General features: G+C 41.1%; 2 protein-coding genes and 1 pseudogene across 2 annotated transcripts; 1 reads left to right on the top strand and 2 right to left on the bottom strand.

Moving 5' to 3' along the window:
* The first annotated feature begins 1,996 nt into the window (after window positions 1-1,996).
* LOC121803906 lies at window positions 1,997-12,915 on the top strand (annotated as a pseudogene).
* Window positions 12,842-14,488, bottom strand: LOC121803904 (50S ribosomal protein L35, chloroplastic-like). The gene is made up of 3 exons (XM_042203479.1): window positions 14,323-14,488; window positions 14,110-14,213; window positions 12,842-12,916 (listed from the first exon to the last, which is right to left on the bottom strand). Exons 1-3 carry the CDS (start codon window positions 14,486-14,488, stop codon window positions 12,842-12,844), a joined length of 345 nt encoding a protein of 114 aa, XP_042059413.1.
* A 7,786-nt stretch (window positions 14,489-22,274) lies between these two features.
* Window positions 22,275-25,227, bottom strand: LOC121803903 (heptahelical transmembrane protein 2-like; the record flags this gene model as incomplete). Its single annotated transcript, XM_042203478.1, has 4 exons — window positions 22,275-23,125; window positions 24,631-24,706; window positions 24,827-24,919; window positions 25,031-25,227. Coding segments are annotated over 4 exons (1,035 nt in total), but the record flags the coding sequence as incomplete, so codon positions are not given.
* Window positions 25,228-25,446: the final 219 nt, after the last annotated feature.

Here is a 25,446-nt window from a genome sequence, read left to right as displayed (position 1 = left end):
TTGTCTGCTTAAAAGCCATTTCCTTCAACTCGGATGCATCCGGTATGAATCCTAGAAAATCCAAACACATGTCCTTCCAATATCCCGCTTCCGTCGGGGGGATGTAATCTGTCAGAGCCTCTCCATCAACTTTCAGGCCACATAAGACCTCCACGTCTTCCAGTGTCACAGTCGCTTCACCGACTGGAAAGTGAAACGTGTGAGTCTCTGGCCTCCAACGTTCAATCAAAATTGTGGTAAGATGGTGGTCAATGTCTTTTGGTTTACCACACCTTAATATACCCCCAAACCCCATCTGGTCCACTATTGCCAAGACATATTGATGGATGAGAACATCCCAAATTATTTCTTAATATCGTCGGCAGCGTACATATTCGGATGAAACTCCTGCCCATATGTTGTTAGAGACGTGTTGTCTCTGAAAATATAATACAGATGGATCCGCAGGACCACATGCAAGCCGACGACGAGAGGTTGAAGATGATGCCATAATTTACCTACACAACATTCATAATCCAAATTCAACAATAACCAACCATAAACCATTTCAATAATTAGATACAATTTAATCCAATATCACAAAATTGAACACCAACATCAAATAATTCACCTACACAACATTGCACATTCAAAATCATAATCCAATTCACATACACAAAATTAACAATTTAAATTAACAATTCGTCCAACCTAACAATTTCAATTTTCCCAATTTCAATTTTGCCTAACCTAACAATTTCAATTTGTCCAATTTCAATTTGACAAACCTAACAATATAAACAAATTTAACAATTCAAACTAATCAACATACATCAACCAAAACCCACATAAACTAAAACAATTTGCCCAATTTTTTAGCTATAACAACCCTAAGGTTTAGGTTTATAATCAACTTTATACACAAATTCACTTAAACCCAAACAATCTAACATAATAATCAACAATAATGTCATTCAACCAATCCAAAATGCATAATATTTCTACTCAATTCACAACCCATTACAAACCCTAGCTAACTATCCACCACTTACTCTAATAATGTAAAAGGTAAGCATACTAACCGAAGAAAATAGATGAATTTGGGGAAGAATAGCACCGATTGATGAATGTAGGCCGAAATCACGGAGAGGAGAGCGATTTCGCGGAGAGGAGCACAACTTGGAGAAATCGCGAAGTGTGTGTATTGTGAGATTTTCGTGATTTGGGGGAGGCACGGCTGGTATATCAGCCTGTGAAAACACGCCACTCAGGTTGGCGTTTTTCGCGACTTGGTAAACACGCCACCCATGTTGGCGTTTTTCGCAAAACAAGTAAACACGCCACTCAGGTTGACGTTTTTTGCGACTTCAGTAAACACGCTACTCGTGTTTGCGTCTTTGCTTAAACACGCCAATCTGTTCGGCGTTTCTACAACAATACACACGCCAATTACAAAGGCGTTTTTTCAGTAATACACGCCAACCAAGTTGGAGTTTTTCAACGTAATTGCAATTGGAGAGAATACGCCCAAAATACGACACAAGTATAAAACGCCACCTACGTTGGCATCTTTACGTATAAACACGCCATTAATATTGGCATTTTTACTTAAAGACACGCCAATTTCATTGGCGTTTTTCCCATATGTAGAATAGATAACAAAATGGGTACATTTACGTTATCTTTAATAAGATAACGTAAACTGCCCCAGAAACCTGATTTTTTCAAAACATTTACCAATGACGATGATAAGCTTTAAGTTTTGGTTAACAAAATCAATTGGGGGTTTTGGTATCTTGTTGAGTTGAGTGTGGTTTTGTTTTCGGTTAAGCTAAATCTGGGGCTCTTTGTATCTCATGTGTTGCAAAATCAGAAAATTTGGGGTTCTTGTTAAGGAATTTGGTGATAATATGCTCATTATATTTAGGTGTTGAGTGCTTTAGTATGAGGGGTTGAGTTTTAGCTGCAGAGTAGTTTGATCTTGAGGGTTATTGTGGTGGATTGGTTTGACCTAAGAATGAGTTCTAGTGTCTCAGAAGCCGTTGCTCAGACGGGCAAGCTTGTGGTTCACGTTGCTAAGAATGGGCAGTCGTTTAAGATGGACTGTGATTAATACACTCTAGTTGAGGCAGTGGAGAGTTTCCTAGAATCGGCATGTGGTATACCGTTCAGTGATCAGCTTCTTCTGTGCCTGGACTCGAAGCGCGAACCCCATAGAACACTCTCAGCTTATCCTGAGCCTGTGCTGGTTGATATCGTTGATATTCCTGACCCCTCGTTGCCATCTCCTTCTCAAAACTCTGTTGCACTGGATGATGCTTCTGACCCTGCTCTGAAGGCCTTGCCTTCGTACGAGATGCAGTTCAGATATCATTTTCACCGCGGACATGCTATTTATAGTCGTACTCAAGCAAGATTTGAGGCGTGTGAGAGGCTCTTGGAAGAGCAGAAGGTGCAAGAGAAAGCATTGGAGATTGCTAGGGGTAATTTGGATCATTTCTATAAGATGATTAATCAAAACTACGTGGATTTTATGAAATGCTATTCACAGCAGCACCATGTTCATACCAACCTCCTGGCCATGTTCGTTAGGGATAAAGAGAAACTGAGGTCTATACGAGTTATGCCGGCTTTACAGACTGCTAACCGAAAGTGCTTGCTGGATTTTGTGAAAGAGGAAAGCTTGCAGAAGACGTGGGAGGATTGCAACAGTTTGCACAAGCAGTTTCAGAATAAGGTTTCTGAGTTTTTGGAGAGCTTAGGAACAATGCAGAACATCTAGTCTCGGACAAAGCTTTGATCTTATCAAAGACTTGGAGTCGTCTATAAGAGATCGCCAACAGATTATCACTGAGCAAAAGAGCATAATGCAGGCGTTAAGGTCCACCTCTTTCCTCCCCATTGCTCAAACTTGCATGCATTTAGTTTGATTGTATGCTTAATGATGATGCTCTCATCTTTTTATTCCTTTTATGTTTGTCATTATAACGTATCATTGGGTAGTACACTGCATTAGGCAACATGGTCCTGATTAGGTTTTCTTGACACCATTTCCAGAAGATCACATGCATGAAAATATCTACGACTGAGAATCACCAGGATTTAGCCCGGTCAAACTTGTTGTAACGAAAATTTTTCCCTTTAGGTTGACGACTTTTCTGTTTATTTTCTAGTTCTCTCTAGCGTAGGCAAAAGTAGAAAGAGACTCTGACCGCAGGGATCTTTGTTTTCTAGCGTCATCTTGTCTCATTCAACCCTTTTGTTTTCTATTTCAGTAGAAAACATTGAATGCTCAAAATGCAAAACAACATGACAAAAGTGCAGAGGAAATGGAAATAAGTGTTCGAGCTTTGAAATATGTTTTTAGCTAGTCAACAAGAAAAACTCAAGGGCGGTGCTTGGATGTCGGTATAAGCTGATTTTATTACTTGACAAACTATATGACCTTTTCCTGAGATACACCTGAAAACCAAACCAGGTTTTCCATATAACGGATGTAGTGCTCAAATTCCCAGTATGAAGAGGGTCGGTAGATGATTTGGATGAAGGGAAGCAGGAATAGGTCCTCATTCCTTTCTTTTCAGAGACTTATTGCATATGATATTTCTACCTTTTGGTATTTTTAAGTATATTTGATTCGCTTGACGTGCGTATCTGTTGCCCATTCAACTTGTTTGAAGGATAATAGATATGAACTTAAAACATAGGATTGATTGTTTGAAGGATAGGAACTACATACTACGCAACAACATAAAAAAAAATTCGTCGCTAGTTTTAGGGTTTGGATTTTACAAATATAGCATGTGATGTTGTCTTTTAAGATAAATTGTGAAACCAGTAGATGCTAAAATTGATGAGGTATTACCATCAATGTCGACACTGGATATATGCAATTAAAGCCCTAGCCTTTTGAAACCCTGGAGATGCCTTAAGAAATCTTTGGTTTCGGCCAGATGACACCTACGATTTCTCAATATTGGGAACGCGTGGATTCTGCATGGCATCCATAGACAACACTGTTTGTTATCATTGTTCTTTTTTTTCCTTGCTACCATTTATTTCTTTGTCGCGGCAGTTTCTTGAAGAGGGGAATCATGTAATGAACACTAATATATCTCTCTTAATGCAGTAAAGATGTAAATACTGTGAAGAATCTTGTCGACGACTGTCTTTCCTGCCAAATGTCATCTTCACTGCGTCCTCATGATGCAGTCTCGGCGTTGGGGCCTATGTATGATAGGCATGACAAAAGTTATCTTCGGAGATGCAGGCATGCGAGGGTGCAATTTCTAGTTTGCTCTGCATGGATAAAAAGAATGAGATGAATATCTTGCTGCACAATTTTATGCAAAAAATCGCATATATCCAGCACAAGATTAAGGATGTACGCTACAAGTTTTTTGTGTTCCACGAGGCTTTAAAGCGCCAAGACGACCACTTTGAGCAATTAAAAGTGGTTCATGGAATTATTCCTGCATACAGAGCGTGTCTTGCTGAAGTTGTGAGGAGAAAAGCCACGATGAAAATCTACATGGGCATGGCGGGGCAGTGTTGGGCTGGTTCCATTATGTGGGAGCCCAACTCAAGTTGGCCCAAATAAATGGGCATTTTTTTAATGCTAATTAGTGTGTGTGTTTAATTAGAAATTGACACCACATCTTTTGATTTGGGTGAATCACAAAAACTAAAACGGTGGTGCAGAGAAAAGAATGAGAGGGTCAGCTGCTGTTATCATCAATTCAGAGTCAAAATTGAGAGATTGAGTGGCAACGTGTAACTCCATTTTGTGAAAGGTGAGTGCAGATTTTCAGCTTGGTGCAGTTCTGTTCGAGGTTTCGATCGGGTATTCATCCGTGGTTTGATTGAGCTGAAATTCGGACAGTGGGTAGTCGACTTGAAGATCTTTATATTGTACGGTGGGATTGTTGATCCGTGAACAGTAAGGTCAAATTTTCTGGTGTCGAAGTCAGCCCCTGTTTTGGTGATTTTCTTATCTTGGTTTGGGTATTTTGCTTAAGATTGTTTTATCAACCTAGTTGGAGTTCATACTTGTTGTAGAGGTTGGATATTTGATCTTGTAGAAAAAACATATTATAGTGGAGTTTTTGAGTGGACTCTCAAGTCCCGTGGTTTTTCCCTTTTGCTTCGAAAGGGTTTTCCACGTAAAAATCATTGTCTCAGTTTATATTTCTGCTGATTGTTTGTCTTTGATATTATCGTGTCATATTGTGTTTGGAATAATTATCGGACTTGTGTTATTGGGAGAGAAATAACACCGTTTGTGCTTCCGCAGGCTTTGGTGGTTTGGTTTCTTCCCAACAAACTGGTATCCAGAGCTACGGTTATTATGTTCGGTAATTATGGAAATTAGCACAAGCAGAATGATTATGTTGAATGGCACAAATTATCAACTGTGGCGAAATAAGATGAAGGATTTGCTTTTTGTGAAAGCTTTGCATCTTCCAGTTTTTGCTACTCAAAAACCTGAGTCTAAAAGTGATGAAGAATGGGAGTTTGAACATCATCAAGTGTGTGGCTTTATTCGACAATTTGTTAAAGAGAATGTTTATCACCACGTTGATCAAGAGACACACGCTCGCACACTATGGGATAAGCTTGAAAATTTGTATACTTCCAAGTCAGGCAACAACAAATTATTCTTACTTAAGAAGATGATGATGTTGAGATACAAAGATGGAACATCTATAGCTGATCATGTGAGTGAGTTTCAGAGTTCATTAACTCAATTACTCGGCATGGGGGTCACATTAGATGATGAGATTGTAGGACTTTGGTTGCTTGCTACTCTACCGGATTCTTGGGAAACTCTAAGGATTTCACTTATTAATTCAGCTCCCAATGGTATTGTGACTTTGGAAATCGCCAAGAATGGAGTGTTAAATGAAGAGGTGAGAAGACGGTCGCAGGGTTCTTCATCGCAGTCAGAGGTTTTGGTTACCGAAGATAGGGGGAGAAGCAAAAATAAAGGCAAAAAGGGCAGAGATAAAAGTCGTAGCAAATCAAAATCAAGATACAAGAATATTGAATGTTATCATTGTGGTAGGCCTGGCCATATTAAGAAAAACTGCTTCAAGTGGAAGAAAGAAAACAAAGCTGGTCGAGATAAATCAAAAAGAAAAGAAGATGAAAAATCTGATTGTGTTGCTACTACTACTTCTGATGATGATTTGCTAGTTGTTTGTGATAAAAATGTGATCAGCCTAGCGTACGACGAGACGAGTTGGGTGATTGATACCGGTGCTTCACTTCATGTCACGTCAAAGAAGGAGTTCTTCACATCTTATACTTCAGGTGATTTTGGAGTATTAAAGATGGGCAATGATGGTTTAGTGAAGGTTGTTGGCATAGGAGATGTTTGTTTAATTACTAATAATGGAACAAAGTTAACACTCAGAGATGTCAGGCATGCACCGGATATTCGTTTGAATTTGATTTCTGCAGGAAAGCTAGATGACGAGGGATTCTGTAATACATTCAGTGAAGGGCAGTGGAAATTGACTAAAGGTTCTTTAGTTGTGGCTCGAGGAACTAAGAATGCAAATTTGTACTTGATGCAAGCTTCGACTTCAAGTACCAATGTAAATGTGACAGAGAATGATAGCTCAACTGAGTTATGGCACAGAAGACTTAGTCACATAAGTGAGAAGGGCCTTAATTGTCTAGCTAAAAAGAACTTACTTTCGGGTTTGAAGAGTACTATACTGCAGAATTGTGCTCATTGTGTTGCAGGAAAACAGAGAAGAGTTTCATTTAAGCGTCACCCTCCGTCGAGAAAGTCTGAGCTGCTAGAGTTGGTTCACTCCGATGTTTGTGGTCCATTGAAGGTAAGATCACATGGTGGTGCACTTTATTTTGTTACTTTTATTGACGATTGTTCTAGAAAACTTTGGGTCTATGTTTTGAAAACAAAAGACCAAGTTCTTGATGTGTTCAAACAGTTTCAAGCTTCAGTTGAAAGACAAACAGGAAAGAAGCTGAAGTGCATCCGTACTGATAATGGTGGTGAATATTGTGGACCTTTTGATGATTATTGTCGTGTGCAGGGAATCAGACATCAAAAGACACCACCGAAAACTCCACAACTGAATGGATTGGCTGAACGAATGAATCGGACACTGATTGAGAGAGTTAGATGTTTGCTTTATGATGCAAAGTTGCCTAGAAGCTTTTGGGCAGAAGCTCTGTCTACTGTAGCACATGTGATTAATCTTTCTCCTAGTGTTCCTTTGCAAGGTGATGTACCAGACAAGGTTTGGTTTGGTAAAGACGTGTCATATGATCACCTCCGTGTGTTCGGCTATAAAGCATTTGTTCATATTCCTAAGGATGAGAGATCTAAGTTAGATGCCAAGACTCGACAATGCATCTTTATTGGTTATGGTCAAGATGAATTTGGGTATAGACTTTATGATCCAGTTAAAAGAAAGCTGATAAGAAGTCGGGATGTGATGTTCATTGAGGATCAAACCATTGATAATATTGACAAGGAGGAGAAAAAGGATCCAAAAGAAAGTAGTGACTTGACTGACATGGATCACGTCCCTCTAGGTCATTTGCCTGATCCTGTTCAGGATCACGTGCAAGATGACATTGTTGATGACCAGCAAGGTATAGATGATGTTGATGCTCCTATGGATGATGATGAGAATGATCAACACCAAGCACCTATAGCTCCACCAACAGTTCCACTTCGGAGGTCTATTAGAGATCGACGTTCTAATGTAAAGTATACTTCTGAAGAGTATGTTCTTTTAACTGATGGGGTAGAACCTGAATGTTATGATGAGGCTATGGAAAATGAATGCAAAGATAAGTGGGTTGAGGCTATGAAAGATGAACTTCAATCCTTGTATGACAACCATACCTTTGAGTTGGTGAAACTTCCTATGGGTAAACGAGCTTTGAAAAATCGGTGGGTTTACAGGTTAAAACAAGAAGAAAATTCTGCAGCTCCACGATACAAAGCCAGATTGGTCGTCAAAGGTTATAGTCAGAAGAAGGGGATTGATTTTGAAGAAATATTTTCTCCGGTTGTAAAGATGTCTTCTATCAGAACCGTTTTGAGTTTGGCAGCTTATTTTGATTTAGAGGTTGAACAGATGGATGTAAAAACCGCTTTTGTTCATGGAGATTTGGAGAAAGAGCTTTACATGGAGCAACCAGAGGGTTTCATTGTACAAGGAAAAGAAGATTATGTGTGTAGATTGAAGAAGAGTTTGTACGGTCTTAAGCAAGCTTCCCGCCAATGGTATAAGAAGTTTGAGTTTGTTATGGAGGAGCATGGATACAAGAAAACTACTTCTGATCATTGTGTTTTTGTTAAGAAATTCTCTGATGATTTTATTATTCTATTGCTCTATGTTGATGATATACTTATTTTTGGCCGCAATACTTCTAGAATTGATGTGTTGAAGAAGGAATTGAGTAAGTCCTTTGCAATGAAAGACTTGGGGCCGGCAAAGCAGATTCTTGGCATGCAATTGACACGTGACAGAAATGCCAAGAAATTATGATTATCACAGGAGAGGTACATTGAAAAGGTACTTCAAAGGTTTAGTATGGATAAAGCTAAAACAGTGAGCATTCCTCTTGCTCCACATTTTAGGTTGAGCGTGAACCAAAGTCCCTCCACAGATAAAGAGAAGGAAGAGATGCAGAAAGTTCCATATTCTTCAGCCGTGGGTAGTTTGATGTATGCGATGGTATGCACGAGACCGGACTTGGCCTTTTCTGTTGGTGCAGTTAGTCGGTTTCTTTCTAATCTGGGCAAGGAGCATTGGAATGCAGTGAAGTGGATTATGAGATATCTTCGTGGAACTTCTAACTTGAGACTATGTTTCGGCATTGAAAAACCTGTTCTAGTTAGTTATACAGATGCAGATATGGCTGGAGATATTGACTCAAGAAGATCTACTTCAGGTTACTTGATTACTTGTGCAAGGGGAGTTGTGTCATGGCAATCTAAGTTGCAAAAGTGTGTTGCTTTGTCTACTACTGAGTCTGAGTTCATTGCGGTGACCGAAGAATGCAAGGAGTTACTTTGGATGAAGAAGTTTATGCAAGAGCTCGACTTTTCTCAAGAAAGGTATGTCTTATTTTGTGATAGCCAAAGTGCAATTCATCTCGGTAAAAATTCGACCTTTCATTCAAGATCGAAACATATTGATGTGAGATATCATTGGATACGAGAAGTTCTTGAGGCTAAATTGTTAAAGCTTGAGAAGATTCACACCGATGATAATGGTGCAGATATGTTCACCAAATCTTTACCGAGAGGGAAGTTTGAAGTTTGTCGCTCGATCGCCGGGATGGCGGTCTCCTCCACATAATGGGAGGGGGAGATTTGTTGGGCTGGTCCCATTATGTGGGAGCCCAACTCAAGTTGGCCCAAATAAATGGGCATTTTTTTAATGCTAATTAGTGTGTGTGTTTAATTAGAAATTGACACCTCATCTTTTGATTTGGGTGAATCACAAAAACTAAAACGGTGGTGCAGAGAAAAGAAGGAGAGGGTCAGCTGCTGTTATCATCAATTCAGAGTCAAAATTGAGAGATTGAGTGGCAACGTGTAACTCCATTTTGTGAAAGGTGAGTGCAGATTTCAGCTTGGTGCAGTTCTGTTCGAGGTTTCGATCGGGTATTCATCCGTGGTTTGATTGAGCTGAAATTCAGACAGTGGGTAGTCGACTTGAAGATCTTGATATTGTACGGTGGGATTGTTGATCCGTGAACAGTAAGGTCAGATTTTCTGGTGTCGAAGTCAGCCCCTGTTTGGTGATTTTCTTATCTTGGTTTGGGTATTTTGCTTAAGATTGTTTTATCAACCTAGTTGGAGTTCATACTTGTTGTAGAGGTTGGATATTTGATCTTGTAGCAAAAACATATTATAGTGGAGTTTTTGAGTGGACTCTCAAGTCCCGTGGTTTTTCCCTTTTGCTTCGAAAGGGTTTTCCACGTAAAAATCATTGTCTCAGTTTATATTTCTGCTGATTGTTTGTCTTTGATATTATCGTGTCATATTGTGTTTGAAATAATTATCGGACTTGTGTTATTGGGAGAGAAAGAACACCGTTTGTGCTTCCGCAGGCTTTGGTGGTTTGGTTTCTTCCCAGCAGGCAGTTGGCTGAAAAACTTGCAACGGAGAGGAATACTGAGGTTAGGAGACGTGAGGAGTTCCTTAGAGCGCATTCTACTTTTATCCCTCGAGATTTTTTAGCATCTATGGGATTGTACGAGACCCCAAATCCCTGTGATGTAAATGTAGCTCCTTTCGACTCTAATTTGCTCGATATAGACCTTGTAGATTTAGAATGTTATGCTCCCGAATCATTGCTAGGACTCTTTACGAAGAGTGAGAAGCATGGGACTCTCAACAGCTCGTTGTCCATGTCCGATGATAGTTATCAGGCAGATGAAGCAGAACGGGTAATGGGCTGCCTTGAAAAGTATGATTACGGTGAAGTACTTGAGGAGTCGGAGTTGGTGGAGATCACGGGTACTAGCAAGATGGAAGTCGAGAATGCAAAGCTGAAAGCTGAAAGCTGAACTTGCTTCGAAACTTGCCCTAATATGTTCCATGAGTATGGAGCTTGATTATGAATCTCTCGACGAAAGTGAACAAGATACTTTACAGAAAAATGTGGCTGTAAAGACTTCCGAAGCATTAAGTCTGAAAGATCAGTACGAAAAACACCTCCAATTGATGCTGAAGGCTAAGCAGAAGCAGTGTGAATCCTACAAAGATGTGTCTGGGCTTCCTGTCTGGCTTCGTGTAAGCAATTCTCCAAACGAGCACAGTTCATCCGCAATACAAGAAGCTATGTGTCTTTCGTGACTGCCAAAAGCAAAGGTGAAGAACATAACTAATCATAGAGCCTTAGGCGAAGCCCATAAAACGAAGGCTAGCACTTTCAAGTTAGTAATGTACCTGAGATTCATTCAGTAGCTTCCGAATGGCATCCAAATCCTCCACGAGTCTGGAAATTTCATCAGTTAATGCTTGAATCTTGCCTTCTGCGTCGTGTAATTGGCATGATTTCTCTGCTAGTTCATTTTGCAGCTCCACCAAAACTCCGCAATTTCCTTTCCCATCCAAATCAGGCGTAATCGGCTGAGACATGCTGACGGCCATATTACTCGAAGTGATGCTCGTGCCAGCATCTGACTGTGGCTTTGTCATCTTATCTTTTTCACAAACATGCCCTTTGTCACGGTGTAGATCTAGCATCGATGAATCCAGCTGAGAATTCAACATACTAGAGGAATCCGTCATATTATCATCCAACCCTTCCTGTGACTTCTCGTGTTCTGTTAAAATCTCGGATTTCGAAATCCTAGACGTGCACAACACCTCCTCCATCGCTCGGTGCATGTGAACCGATTCAACCCCCGAAACCTCTGACTTGTCATCATCAGTCTTTGCCAGAGAGGAAGCCCAGACACATCTTTGCGCAATTGACAGTATAATGCGCTGTGGTCAACATGTGTGGTCTCTTTGCAAGACTGAGAAGCTGTGTCTCATCAGTCGAGGTGGTTGTATTTGCTGACACTTTACATGCTCTTTCCCAGTCTTTATATAGGTTGGTATTATTTTCTTGAGGAGTCCTGTGAGGACGAATGTTACTTGAATTCTTGTCCTTCCTTTTCCTTCTGTGGAGTTCTTGACTTTTGAATCTAACGAGCATGATCACTTTTGTAAATTCTCAGTTCATCGAGTGAGGTCGATGATGCCAGTGCTTCTGAGTTTTGTGAATGCATTCAGACGCTTGCCAATAAGGTTGGTCTTTTGTCGAGACAACGTGCAGAATTCCTCGAAAGATCCACGGAAGCTGAAGCTGCAAATAAGCAGCTTAACAAAGAGCTAGAAGAGAAGAATGAGTTGGTTAACACTCTATATTTGAAGCATCATTTGGAAAAGCAGGTAGCTGTTCTCTATGTTCCATTTCTCATCATTTCATTACAAGATCATTTTATTTAGACATTCTTGTCACAGGCAAACAACGATAAGATTTGTATAGGTCGTTTAGAAGTCCATGAGGTCGCTGCCTTCGTCCTCAACTCCTCCGGGCACTATGAGGCCATCAACCATGGCTGCCCATACTATTTTCTTTCAGCTGAATGTGTCACGTTATTTACTGAAAATGTTTCCCAAAATCAGAGTTGCATATTAGGGAAGGTGGTGCATATTGAACAGCGGGTGGTGAAGCCACCTCTGCCAGCCGATGATAGTAGCGATACAGTGACCTCCTCCGAGAGTGGAGGCAACGAGTTGACTCTAGATCGAGATTCGATCCCCAATCCCTATGGTCTTCATGTTGGGTGTGAATACTATGTAGTGACTGCAGCCATGCTACCTGATAGTGTGGTAGTTTCCCCTCTTTCCTGATCTTGTTGCAGATAGATGTGATGGAAGAGACCAAGTGTAAATATTTTATAAACTGGACTTTTTAGTGAGCATGACTTGCTCCCTCCTCTAAAGATGAGAATCCAATCCCATCTCTTTGTAAATAGACTTTGCAACTCTTGTAAATATGTTATAAATGTTCATGTTTACTACATCTCTGTGCTCATGAAGAGATAGCTTAATCTTGATGCAATTGATTACATCTCATTCCACCACAACTATCATAATGGAATGCCAGTGTGCCTGATGATGAGTTTGCTTAGTTAAGTGCTTCTTTTGAAATCTAGCAGTAAAAAGATTCTTCACAACAAAAGAATAATCTCAGCGAAAGCTAAAAAGTGATGCTCTTAACAAATTTACTGGAAATAGGAATGATACAGAAATATTTTCAATTGCCAAAAAGTGTGAAGAGTGCACTGAAACAAGAATCCATCAGCTTCAGTTAGCCCGGTTTACTTTCAAATAGGGCAAGGCGCCTATCACGTTGTCGTAATCGCTGCGATCAACTTGGATCTGCAAAAACGAGCACATAGTTGTTCATTAGACAGCATGTTCGTTAGATAGCTTGGTAGAAACAAAGGACTTATTACGTCTCTGCCACTTATCAAATCGGTGAATTATGCCAACTATATGCATCATATAAGATCAATGCTAGATTATGCTTCTGGAAACTACATTGCAGAGCCCGTTTGAAATGGTAACAAGCTACGAGCTAAAGCTAAAATGAAATACAATGGAAGCAAGGACTAATGCCCTTCACCCGACGCAGTTTTGCTCCTGCACTTAAAGTTTTGTATTGGCACTAAGTTTTACTCTACAGTCATAAAAAGCTTTTTCGTAGCAACACGAGTTACTGAGCTCATGCCGTTCATGACAAAAACCTACTACTTTATGTGGACTGGACCTTTTCACAAATTTCAGAGGAGAAGTAGACATGGATTCCTATTCAACAACTTTTTTCCAGCAATAACTCTGAATGAAGCTCTAAAATCACCCACAATCTCAACTAATTTATGAAAATCTTGAACACTTATACAGCCCTTCCGTTCAATTGCTATAGAACCATTCAGAAAATCATAGCAATCAATTTATACTACCAGATGCAAACAGTTGTCAATCCCCTATTCCATCATCAATACTACATGTCACAGATGCATCAATGATGCTATCTTGTGCAGGTACAGCATGTTCATAATATTGGAAGTTGGAACGAGAAACTAATTGAAAATTTTCAATAAACAATCACAATCTAGACATGTTTTTCTTCTCTCTCTACTCTTACTCCAGCTTGCTAATGTATCAAACCAACAAAGATACCTTTACTCAACAGACCTCTGGGCTCCAGCTTAGTTACAGAAACTATTTTAAGAACAACGAAGACTATCCAACAAAATCACATGTTAATCCAAAAATACTTAGCACATTAGCACATTTCTCCTAGCTAGTAGATCAATGTCAAAGCCAAATACCCATTTCACTATACAAAACCTGTGAACAACAGCAACCTCACCATTTCTCCCTGCCCTCCACCCCCTCAAAAGAAGCTAATTCAAACTACTTGAAGACCAATTAGCAAATTCACAATCCAAAACTACAATTCAATTCCACATTTGCTACAGAGAATTTTAACTTCTACCACATAAAAACTGGATTAATAAGTGCACAAAGCAATCTACAGAAAGAAATTGAGTTTAAAAAGCACTAACCGATTTAGAGAGTCTCAATCTCCTCTTGGTGTTCTTCTTCCTGAGCAAATGCTGCTTCCCTGCTCTCCTCCTCATTATCTTCCCGCTCCCCGTGACGCGGAAGCCTAAAATTCCCAATTCAAACGACATCACTATCAAAAATTCCCTAAAGCGCACATTACACAACGGAAAATATACCTTGTGGGTCTTCATTTTGTAGCCTTTAGCACAAACCACCATGGAGGGTTTGGGTGAGAAGGAGGGGGCGGAGGCCGCAAATGGAGCGGGGGTAACTGAGATTGAGGGACAAGGAGGCGCGTTTGTTGATTAACGGTGTGGATGGGAGTGTTGCGGAGTGCGGAGCAAGCGTTGTGAGACGGAAAGAAAAGATGGCAGCCATTGTCGCCGTTGCCATGAGTGAGAGCTCTGTTTTGTGGCTATGGATAGAAATAGGGAGCCGGTCCCGCCACAGGATTGTAATAAGCCTCTGATCTTCGGTTTTCACTTTTTTATATCGTTTTTATAGTTTGAATTCCAATTATTTAATGATATGTACAGATTTTGCATTTTATCCTGTCTCATAAAAATAGAGAGTTTTCGAAACTGACACGAGTTTAAATACGAAATTAATAAAGTATAAGAGAAGTAAAAAAAGTACAGACTAGTATAGTATTCCTAGTATAACCAAAGAAAAGACTTAATAGAAATAGGCAAATTTTAGGAATGACAAAAATGACAAAGTAAACTACCACCTCCATTCAGTCATAGATGTAGCTTTTTTTGCAGCATGAAAGATTAAGAAAAAATATTACTATTATATTAAATGAAGAGATAATAAAGTATGCGAGAAAAAAATAAAAATTAATAAAATAGAGATGATAAAGTAGGTGAAAGAAATATATTGATTTTTATTATATATTCACTCCGTCCCATAATAGATGTCACACTTTCCTTTTTTAATTTGCCCCACAACATTTCTCTTTTTGAAAAAAGTTTTTTCACACATTAATATAAATATGTACTCACTTTGTTCCTCTGTAGTAGAGGCATTTCATTTTGAACACTCGTTTTAGAAAAATGATAATAAATAGTTAAAATGAAAAATGAGTAAAGTAAGAGAGTAAATAATATAGATAAAAGTCTTCTCTATATTATTATTTCTCTTAGTTTACTTTTTCTCTACTTCAACTATTTATTATCATTTTTTCAAAACGGGTGCTGAAAATGAAACGTATTTACTGCAGAGGAACGGAGATAGTACTATTTTCTCTCTCCACTCAACACACAAAATAATATTTCCTAAAATCTAGTATCATTACCCAAGTGTGTCATCTATTATGGGACGGGGATATGAAAATTACGATGGAACTTTTCAAAATGGTAAATGATGCAACCATGATGGAATAGATAAGTGTTTCTTTAGATGCACATATTTTATCAGTGTAGCTAACCAGTGTAGATTCAAAATGGTAAATTGAATTCATTCTAATTCTATGAAGTGTTTCTTTAGGGCACCCGCAACGCGTTACGCGGGTGTCCCGCGTTCCGTCACGGAGGGACGGGAAGGGGGCGCGACCCATTGCGGCACCCCATTTCGTCCCCTGCCCGTCACCATCTCGTCCCGCGTCCCGTTTCGCCGTGACTCGGAACGAGACGTCTCGCCACGCGCCGAGGCGACGTGGCGCGCTCCGGGGCGATGCGTGACGCTCACTCGCCGGCCCGCGAGTGAGTTTCGTCACGCTGACGCAATAATTCATTTTTTTAAATGAATTTTTAAAAAAATATTTTTTATTTATAAAAATTGATTTTTATATTTAAAAACAATTTTTATAAATAAATGAATACAAGAAATTCGTAATAGCTCATATATATTTGATGGGCTTGCGAATTTATGAAACCATTCTTGGTTGTTTCTCTTTTATAGAGACATCCTTGAATGTTTTATGTTCTAATTTCGACGTGGGACAAACTCATTCTTGGTTGTGTGGGACAAACTCATTCTTGGTTGTTTCTCTTTTATAGAGACATCCTTGAATGTTTTATGTTCCAATTTCGATGTGGGACAAACTCATTCTTGGTTGTTTCTCTTTTATAGAGACATCCTTGAATGTTTTATGTTCCACTTTCGATGTGGGACAAACTCATTCTTGGTTGTTTCTCTTTTATAGAGACATCCTTGAATGTTTTATGTTCCACTTTCGATGTGGAATTTTAATTATGTCATTTTCTATTTTTTTAGATTATGTCATTTTTATTTTTTTAGGTTTTTAATTATGTCTTTTTCTATTTTTTTGAATTTTAAGTTGTAATGTTATTTTAATTTTAATGAAGTGTGTTTTTTTAATTGAATTTGTTGAAAAAAAAAATAAAAAAATGAAATTGAATGAATAGTAATTTAAGAGACGGTTAAGGGATGGAGAGTTGCAGGTTCCGTCCTTTAGTTAAGGGATGAAGTAAAAAAGTACAGTGGGGCCCACAAATAGTGTTTTAAGGGACGGTATAGTGACAGCGTTGTGGATGGCCTTAGATGAACTTCTCTCACAACTACGAAGCGTATCTGAGTATCTCTATCTCACCAGTGTTGACTTTAATTAATTTAACTGTTTTTAAGTTATTATTGTTACCATTACTAATCGGTTGTAATGTTATTATAATTGGACTCGAGTCATTTACACAAGTGAAACTAAATTCAATATATCCTTTTTTTTTAAATATATCTTTTTTCAAAAGAGAAAGGCTAAAACTATTAAAAATAGTTAGCAAACAAGTAAAAAAACTAGAACAAACAAAAAAACTCCCCAAAAGCTAAAAAACACTAAAAACAAACCAAGACCACCACCTAGCAACCACAACTAGAAAAGCAATTCCAAGAGGAACGGTCAAAAAACCGAAAGAGCGCACCAAAGTTGAAGAGCCACAACCCACCAGATATAAAAGGATCAAGTCGGAAGGTCATCTTTGCGTTAACCAACAGGATGAGAATTGTCACGTTAGTTGTGTCTCAACCATCTTCTAATTTTAAGTAAATCTTTGCATAATTACCCGGGCAGTAAGGAATATTCAAACACCACCTTTTAAACAGTAATCCAAGCCTCCAAAGAATGAGTTTTTTTCTCTACAACCCAGTTTGGTTTCATCTTTTCGAAGGTTTCTTTATTTATGAGCCACCAGATTGACCAAGAGATCACATAGAAGAGAGAGTTCTAAATTTTCTTGGCAAATCTCCTGAACGGCGTGTCCATCCATTTAATAAAGGAAGATATTGGATTATTGAGAAAGTAAAAGGTGAGATTCCAACAATTGTATCCAAAATGTCCCAAGCTACTAGAAAATCTGCAATTAAAATTGATGTGGTCTATTGTTTCAAGTTCCTCCCTGTACTAGAAGCAAAGCTTATCTCCGATTCCAAGGAAGCCAAATCTAAAGAGTCTCTCCTTGGTGTTTAGTCTGTCTAAGAGCATCTCCAATGACGGACGTCCGGTCGGACATCTGGTCGGACGTCGCGACGGGCGACCGGGACGTCCGCCATTGTGGCGTTTAGGGTCGGATACGGACGTCCCGTGAGGACGTCGGGTGTCCTCGGACGTCGGCGCGACGGGCGGGCAGACGTCTGCCATTGTGGCGTCCAGTCGGACGTCCGGTCGGACGTCCCGTTTTTTAAATTTTTTTTTTAAAACTCTATATATACGGCTCGTCGAATTTTATTTCATTCGCACCGCTTGTGTTAACAAGTTACTCTCTCTACATCTCTAATTTCAAGTATATCTAGAATGTCTAGTGAAAGTGATAGCGAGAATGAGTTGGAGGTCGCTGTTGAAGGTGCGATAGAGAGGCTGCTACAACAGAGGTTGCAGCGGCGGCAGCAGGCGGCGGTACCTCGGTCGATCCATCGTCGAACTCAAGTACCCCGTGACCACATTGTTGCACATATTCGGTTGTATGCGGACTACTTCGCTCCGCAACCGCGTTTTGGGGAAGCCTTATTCCGGCGACGCTTTAGGATGCATCGTCCGCTGTTTCTGCACATCGTGGGTGCTTTAGAGAGAAGATACATGTATTTTAGGATCAGAGAGGATGCAGCTGGCAAACCCGGACTCACGCCCTTGCAGAAGTGCACTGTCGCAATCAGACAACTGGCGTATGGAGGCGCGGCCGACAGCCGTCGAGTGCACGTCGAGTACCTCCACATTGGCGAGTCGACAGCCGTCGAGTGTCTGCAGAATTTTTGCGCGGGCGTGAGAGCGATATTCGGGGAGCGGTATCTTCGGAGTCCGAGCCCCGAAGACTGCCAGATGCTGATAGATATGCATGGGTCGGTGCACGGGTTCCCTGGGATGTTGGGCAGCATAGATTGTATGCATTGGGAGTGGAAGAACTGCCCCGCCGCCTGGAAGGGGATGTACACTACCGGCTTCAAAGCCAAGCATCCCACGATGATCCTTGAAGCTGTAGCTGACTACCGGTTGTGGATATGGCATGCTTATTTTGGAGTCGCCGGGTCCAACAACGACATCAACGTTCTCCAGTCGTCGCCCCTGTTCAACGCTCAGTGCAATGGCGTTGGTCCCGCCATCAGTTTCGTTGCCAACGGCAACCAGCATAATATGGGATACTATTTGGCGGATGGGATATACCCAAACTGGCCCGTCTTTGTGAAGTCAATCAAGCATCCGCTCGGACAAAAGAAGACATACTTTGCGAGCCGTCAGGAAGCAGCGCGCAAGGATGTGGAGCGGGCATTTGGTGTGCTCTAGAGTCGGTGGGCGGTTGTGAAGGGTCCTGCACGGCAGTGGTATATTCCCAACATCGGCGATATCATGTACGCATGTATCATAATGCACAACATGATTGTCAAAAATGAAGCTGCGGAACTGACTCAGTGGACCAACGAAGATGATACGGGTGCAGGTCCAAGTCACGGCGTGGCCACCGCAAATGTGAATATGGGGGTACCTCATGGAGAGGTCGCGCGGCTGCGTGCATTTACCGACATGCGGCAAACAGATGCCCATGTTCGACTTCAGCAGGATATCATCAAAGAGGTTTGGACTCGGAGGGGTTGACGTGATAATGTATGAAGTTTTTTTTTATTAGTATGCAATTTTTTTTTCGAATCATGTATGTTTTTTCCGATGAAGTTGTTAATTTTTCCGTTGAAGTTGTTAATTTTTCCCGTAATTTTTTCGAATAATGTATGAGGTTTGGACTCGGAGGGGTTGACGTCAAATTTTATTTCCGTAAATGTAAATTGTTTTATTTGTAAATGTATGATTTTTTTTATTGCGGGATGTCCTAGTGGGAAGGGCGATGGGAAGGGCGGACATAGAAGGGGATGTCCTAGTGACGTGGCAGTGAGATGGGAAGTCCTAGTGACGTGGCAGAATGTGTTTTTGGGATGTCCTAGTGGATGTCCTAGTGGGATGTCCGCCCACTGGAGATGCTCTAACAAGACGAACCAAATTAAAAGTTGTGCACGCGATGGGGCTACATTACTTCATGCCAACTTTCCCTGACAAAAGTAATTCATATCTTGGGAGTAACCTGAAAGTACAAATCAGAAACAAGAGAGAAGTTGACTTGTTATAAGTCCACATCCTCACATCTCTTACGCCATCACTCTCACTCTCACTCTCACTCAGGATCTGTGATCTACGTTTAGAGTGTCCACAATGGTGGCCTTCAAAGGCCACCAAATGTGGCCCGGCCACCATTCGTGGCTCTCTTGTGGCCTTCACACTGGTAAAAGTCAATATTAACTAACAAGGGCCACCAAATGTAAAATATAACAAGGGCCACCAAATGTGGCCCTCTAAAAAAAATTTAATTTATTTTCTTTTTGGTTAATGCTATTTTTTAATTTAACTATATTAAATTTTTTGTAGACTAATAATTTGTGGATCAAACATGATTTAATAAAGTTACGAATTATAGATAAATTTTCGTCGTATTTTTTATAGGGGAAAATTCTACAACGAAAATTTTTAAAAAACACAACATAAAAAGATTAAAAAAACGCCACCGCTACCTACTCGGTTGCGTCATCGGAATCCGGCACATCTTCTTCACCTCCTTCACCGCCACCGCCGCCGACACCGGCCCCACTGCCGCTTGCTTCGCCCGTCGCCGACCCAGCGGGGAAGCCCAACTTCGACCTCAACCTAAGAATGAGGTCGTAGTACATCATCTTGGTGATGGGGTCCGTCGACTTCTCGTACAAGCACAAGTTATCATGGAGTTGCTTCATCATCTGCACCTCCAGTGTTTGAGTCAACGCCGCGGTCGGTGTTGAAGGGTGCGCTGTCGTCGCGCTCGCCCGAGAGACTTGGGAAGCGGATCTAGCTTCCCGGATGGCGGATTGTTGGCCTTGCGGGCGCTGGCGCCTCGACATTGTCGAGGGGGGCTCATCTCTCACATCGTCATTCAGGTCGAATGCACGTGAGTCGGTACCACTGCTGTAGGTGCCGTCGGCCCCGGTTTTTGTCCGCTTCCCAGTATGACCGGTCTCATCGTCGCAAATCGCCTTGAATTGAGGGGAGTCTCGAAGAAGCATGTATTCATTCCAGTAGGTGAACTTGGGCCAGTTTTCAGTATTAAACAACTGATACGATAACGCCCGTACGTCGGCTTCGCTGCGGCCGCTTTCGGCATTCTGGAGCTGTCTCTCGTAAATGTTCCTGAACCTCTTCACAGCTCTACTGATCCGGCCGAACTTCTTCCGGATTTGGCCTTCATCACGGGAGGCACTGCCTTCTGGTTTGAAGCTGTTGTACACCGTCAGGACGCGCCTCCAGAAGCAAATGTCGGTCTGATCCGTGCCGATGACCGGATTCGTCGTGACCGCCTCCCAAGCCCGCGCAACAGCGAGGGATTCGTCGTCGTTGTACTTCTCGCCCCGCCGATCACCACCGCCTCGGCCACCGCCGGTCGCCGGCTCTCCGTCTCCGTCTCCGCCTCGCCCACCGCCGGTCGCCGTCTCTCTGCCGCCTCGCCTCGCCTCCCACTCCCACCGCCGCCGCCTCGCCCCCCACCACCGCCGGTTCGGCGACCCCCGGTGGGGGCCTCCATCTCCACACTACCGGATGTCGGGGTCTCCGGTGTACCCATCAATTGTTCCCATGTGAATCTATCAGATTCAGACAGAGGAGACTGAGAGTATTGGAATTGGGAGGATTGGAATTGAGAGGATTGGAAGTGCTGGGACGGGTTGTTGATCGCGTCCATATTCGGTCGGTAGTCACCGAACCCCGATGGTTGGCGAACCAAGTTCCTCTGCTGGGATGGCTGGACTCGGAATTGGGGCGATTGCGGACTCCACGTCTGATTGGGGAAGTTGCCGTATCCCGAGTCTCCATACCCCGGGGAATTACCATCTCCACCTTGCATTTTTTGTAGTGTTTGAAAGTGAAAATGAAGGAAATGGAAGTGTACAAAGATGTGGAAAAATGGAAATGGGAGGGAGTGTATTTTTATAAAATAATTTTCGAAAAAAAAAAAAAAAAATTCGGCGGCCCAGCCGCGTTTCGCGGCCCGCTGCAGTGGAGGGCCGCGGCTCACACGGCTCAGCCGCGTGAAGGCCGCGGCCGCGGCTCAGCCTCGTCTCTCGCCTCAGGGCCCCGGCTCTCGGCTCTCTGCAATGGGGGGCCGCGTGAAGGCCACGGGCCGCGGCTCCCCCATTGTGGACACTCTTAGGTCCAAATCCTCCTCCCCAAGCAAAAAGTCTTCTTCTCTATGTAAAGTTCCAAACCAATTTTTTCTCCTCCTAGATACCCATCTCCTGAATAAAGTTATTTTGCTATGTAGAAATCGCGAATAACCATGGAAAGAAAATCTTGAGAGTATCATTCTCGATCCAATGGTCAAGCCAAAATCTAGTGTTAGATCCATTATCCATTTTCACTTTTGATTCTATGCTTTGCCACTTTGTGCACTTTTTTTTACTAAAATGTGAGAACTTTTGCATATGACGGCTTGACAAATTGTCTTTTCAAAACTTTGGAGATCTGATTTTGCTTATGGATCTTTGCTGAAGGTAAGATTGCGCTGACGGGAGACTGTCAGGTCGATTCACCAAAATAAATTGCATCTAAAGCCAAGTCTAACGGCAAGAGAAGAAGAAATATTACTCCTTCCATCCCTTGCTAGTACTTTGCTATACTATGAGAAGCGAGGCCAGCAGAAACAACTGATTAATCAAGAAAATAATTTTGTATGAGGATCCAATTTCCTTAATATAGCGAGCTTCACAAGTTCAAGCAGATACAAATACATACTCCATCTATATATATATATGATATCATCATCATCACAAGCAGAAGCAGAACAGAAACAAAACTAGAGGAACTCATTCGAATAAAATCATCACAACCTATTAAGCCGGGGCAGTAAAACCCCGTCGCCATTCCATGATAATGAGCGTGGCAGCGCTGTGAGCCAATGCGGCGGCAACGACGAGCACGTGGAAAATCTGATGGCTGTGGCCCACAATGTCAAATGCACCGGGCCTCCATCTCTCAGGGATCCTAGTCACATAAAACACCGCCCCAACAGCGTACAGAAGCCCCATCACAATCTCATAACAAAGGGATCCCAAAATCAAGGGGTGGTCGTAGTGGAGGACGACGGCGTGGGTGGCCGGAATGACGCCTGAGAATCCCATGCAGAGGAACAGAGCAGCTCTGAAGGACCTGAAACGGCCGCTAGAGAGGGAAGGGGCCAGCAGAGTGACGATGACCAGGATGCCGACTAATGTGATGGAGGAGAGGTAGAGGAAGCGCCAGTGAGGTTGGTCGGAGAAGGCGTAGTATATGGGAGCGAAGAAGGAGCAGACGATCATGAGGGAGATGCCCACGTAGTCCAACCGCCAGAAGAAGAAGTAGAACCGCCGAGAGTGGCAAGCGAAGAGGTGCGACACTGTGCTGAAGATCAAGCAGGTCATTGCCCCGCCCAGGAATACCAACCAAGGCCATACTGGGACTGACTTTGAGTATATATTCATGCCCAAGATTGGTGATTCTGCAATATGTCTCAGATATGAATCCTGCATTTCCACGTCCATTACAAAAACAAGGCATATTAGTTTTTGAATTCACTGATATGGATTATTAATTCTTCATGTGTAGGATTGCTTCCATTATAAAAATTAACTTTGTTAACTTTTGGTCTCAAACATTATGTTTTGGCCCATATTTAATGGTTCAGTCAAATTAATTTTAACTTAATTGATGAGTTAAAATATGAATCAAAACCTATTATTTAGGATCAAAAGATAACACACTTAAATGTGTATGACAAACAAAATAGGTTTTTTTTGCAAATGTACAAGACTAATTTGGACTTTAGAACTTTAAAATAAGATTAACCCTTAATTTTATAAGGAATCATTAAATATGGACCAAAATATAGTATTAAGAAGCAAAAGTTAAAATTTAATATGTAGAACTAAAAAAATTAATTGAACAAATGTACGTGATTAATTTGAACTTTAGTCTAATTTACAATAGTCCATATATATTTAAATCGAAGCGTAATATTTTTTGCAGTTGTGCTCGCATTAAATTCAATCAATGTTTCAAGAAATACTCTCCTTGGAACTTTGTTCCTACGTTTATAGTATAATTAAGTATAGTACTTACTGTATTGGGCGGCTCCCCACGTGCCTGATTCTATAGTGCACCAGAAAAATCAAGGAATTTAATTCGAAACTTAATTAACAAGAAGATTCCCCCGAAACTCGTACAAAGAATTCTGTATTTAATAGGGAGTATATCTTTTGACTAAGATAAGTCTCCCAAAATCCAAAATCTATATATCAAAATCGTGTACAATCATAAATGGCAGTATGCGATCATAAAAATAATTATCTTTAATTAAAAAGAATCGACCGTATAAGACGCTAATATGGCAGCACAATTCTGACCGACCAATTAGGTAGACATAAAAATGAAATAGAACCATTGAATCAACTTATTGGATTACAACTATTGTTGGCAATATTAACTCATTTTAAAATTTGATTACGCTACTATCATTGGATATAATTGAATTCCTTAAATAGCTAGTTAAATGACTACTAAATCCGGTATATAACTCAATTAGTTTCTGAGTTTAGCTTGATACATTCTATATGCTTTATAATTGCCAGCTTGAGACAGATGCATTCCATTTGAATCAACAAGAAAAATCATCATACCAGCCACTTTATTGATTCGCACAAGTCACACCTCTTTGAATATAGGGAAAATATATATATATAGGATTGTGATCAAGATAGAACCATTCTTAAACGTAGAATCATTCTTAAACGTAGAACAAATGCCAAACGGAGGTCGTTAGATCTTTTAATCCAATATATATATATAGTACACGTTTTATTTGATATTTAGATTAGATTTTTATTAGTGGGGAATTTCTACCCTAACCCTAGAATAAAAACAGCATGTGTGTAGCGGCCCACCAGCGCGTGACTACTATTTTCCAATATGGGAAGCCTTATTTTATTTTTTCGTAATTTGTCTCCAAAGAAAGAGAAGAAAAGACACTAACCGAAAAGAAAGCGTTAGAGCCGTTGGATTGGTTCATCATCATCGTCGACTTGAACAACCATCCGTCGCTTTCCTCTCTGCAGATTCAATTATTGGTCAATAATCAAAACGATAAGAAAATAGTGTGAAATGTGTGAAGAGGAAGAAAAGCCCAAAATATCATCCATCAAACAAACAACTACAATTGCGTGAATTACCCGAAAAAAGCGGCCAACACATTTTTGAACGTCGTCTTGTCCGTCAAGCTGATAACCGTCAATCCGAAAAATATCACGAATCCGATCAAATGCCTGAAGCAAATCGAGCCGAAATCAGAATCTCTACAGTTTGATTCCAAAATCCAAACCGGAAACACGAAAACTGAATCAAAATACAAAAGGATTGAATTGAAATCGACTCACGTCCAGATATTGAGCGTCTCGTTGTGCAAGGTGAAGACGCTGCGAATTACATCTTTCAAAGGCCACTCGCATCTGTAATGATCCGTTATAAATTCGTTATCCTTTAAATACTCCGGCAGCTCCTCGTACTTGAGCAGCCTCCTCTCCAATTTCACCACCGCCTTCTTCCTCACCTTCCTCCGCCTTCTCGGCGCTATTCACCGCTCTTCTCCTCATTCTAACTGATCACTTCTCAACTAAGTAGCTGGCGAACAAAATGAACCTCCGATCCCCTCCGGCGGCCGCCGATACGTACAGCTATAACATATGTGTGTGTTAAATGAATTAAATGAATGGAGTATAGGATGGATGGGCGTAGAGATTATATAACACATGGATGGGCGTAGAGATTATATAACACCAGCAAATATCGCGTA

Source organism: Salvia splendens, chromosome 5 (assembly GCF_004379255.2).
Source record: "Salvia splendens isolate huo1 chromosome 5, SspV2, whole genome shotgun sequence".
Classification (NCBI taxonomy): Eukaryota; Viridiplantae; Streptophyta; class Magnoliopsida; order Lamiales; family Lamiaceae; genus Salvia; species Salvia splendens.
The sequence above is the reverse complement of the archived record's forward strand: the minus strand, read 5'-3'. Positions and strand labels throughout refer to the sequence as shown.

Bases quoted from the DNA above. Each gene is read 5' to 3' on its own strand.
- LOC121803904 (XM_042203479.1), bottom strand. From the start codon at position 14,488: ATGGCTGCCATCTTTTCTTTCCGTCTCACAACGCTTGCTCCGCACTCC. The intron at 14,214-14,322 runs GTTTGTGCTAAA...TGGGAATTTTAG, and splicing joins CACCCAAACCCTCCATGGTG to GCTTCCGCGTCACGGGGAGC. The intron at 12,917-14,109 runs GTTAGTGCTTTT...TCGTTTTTGCAG, and splicing joins GATTGAGACTCTCTAAATCG to ATCCAAGTTGATCGCAGCGA.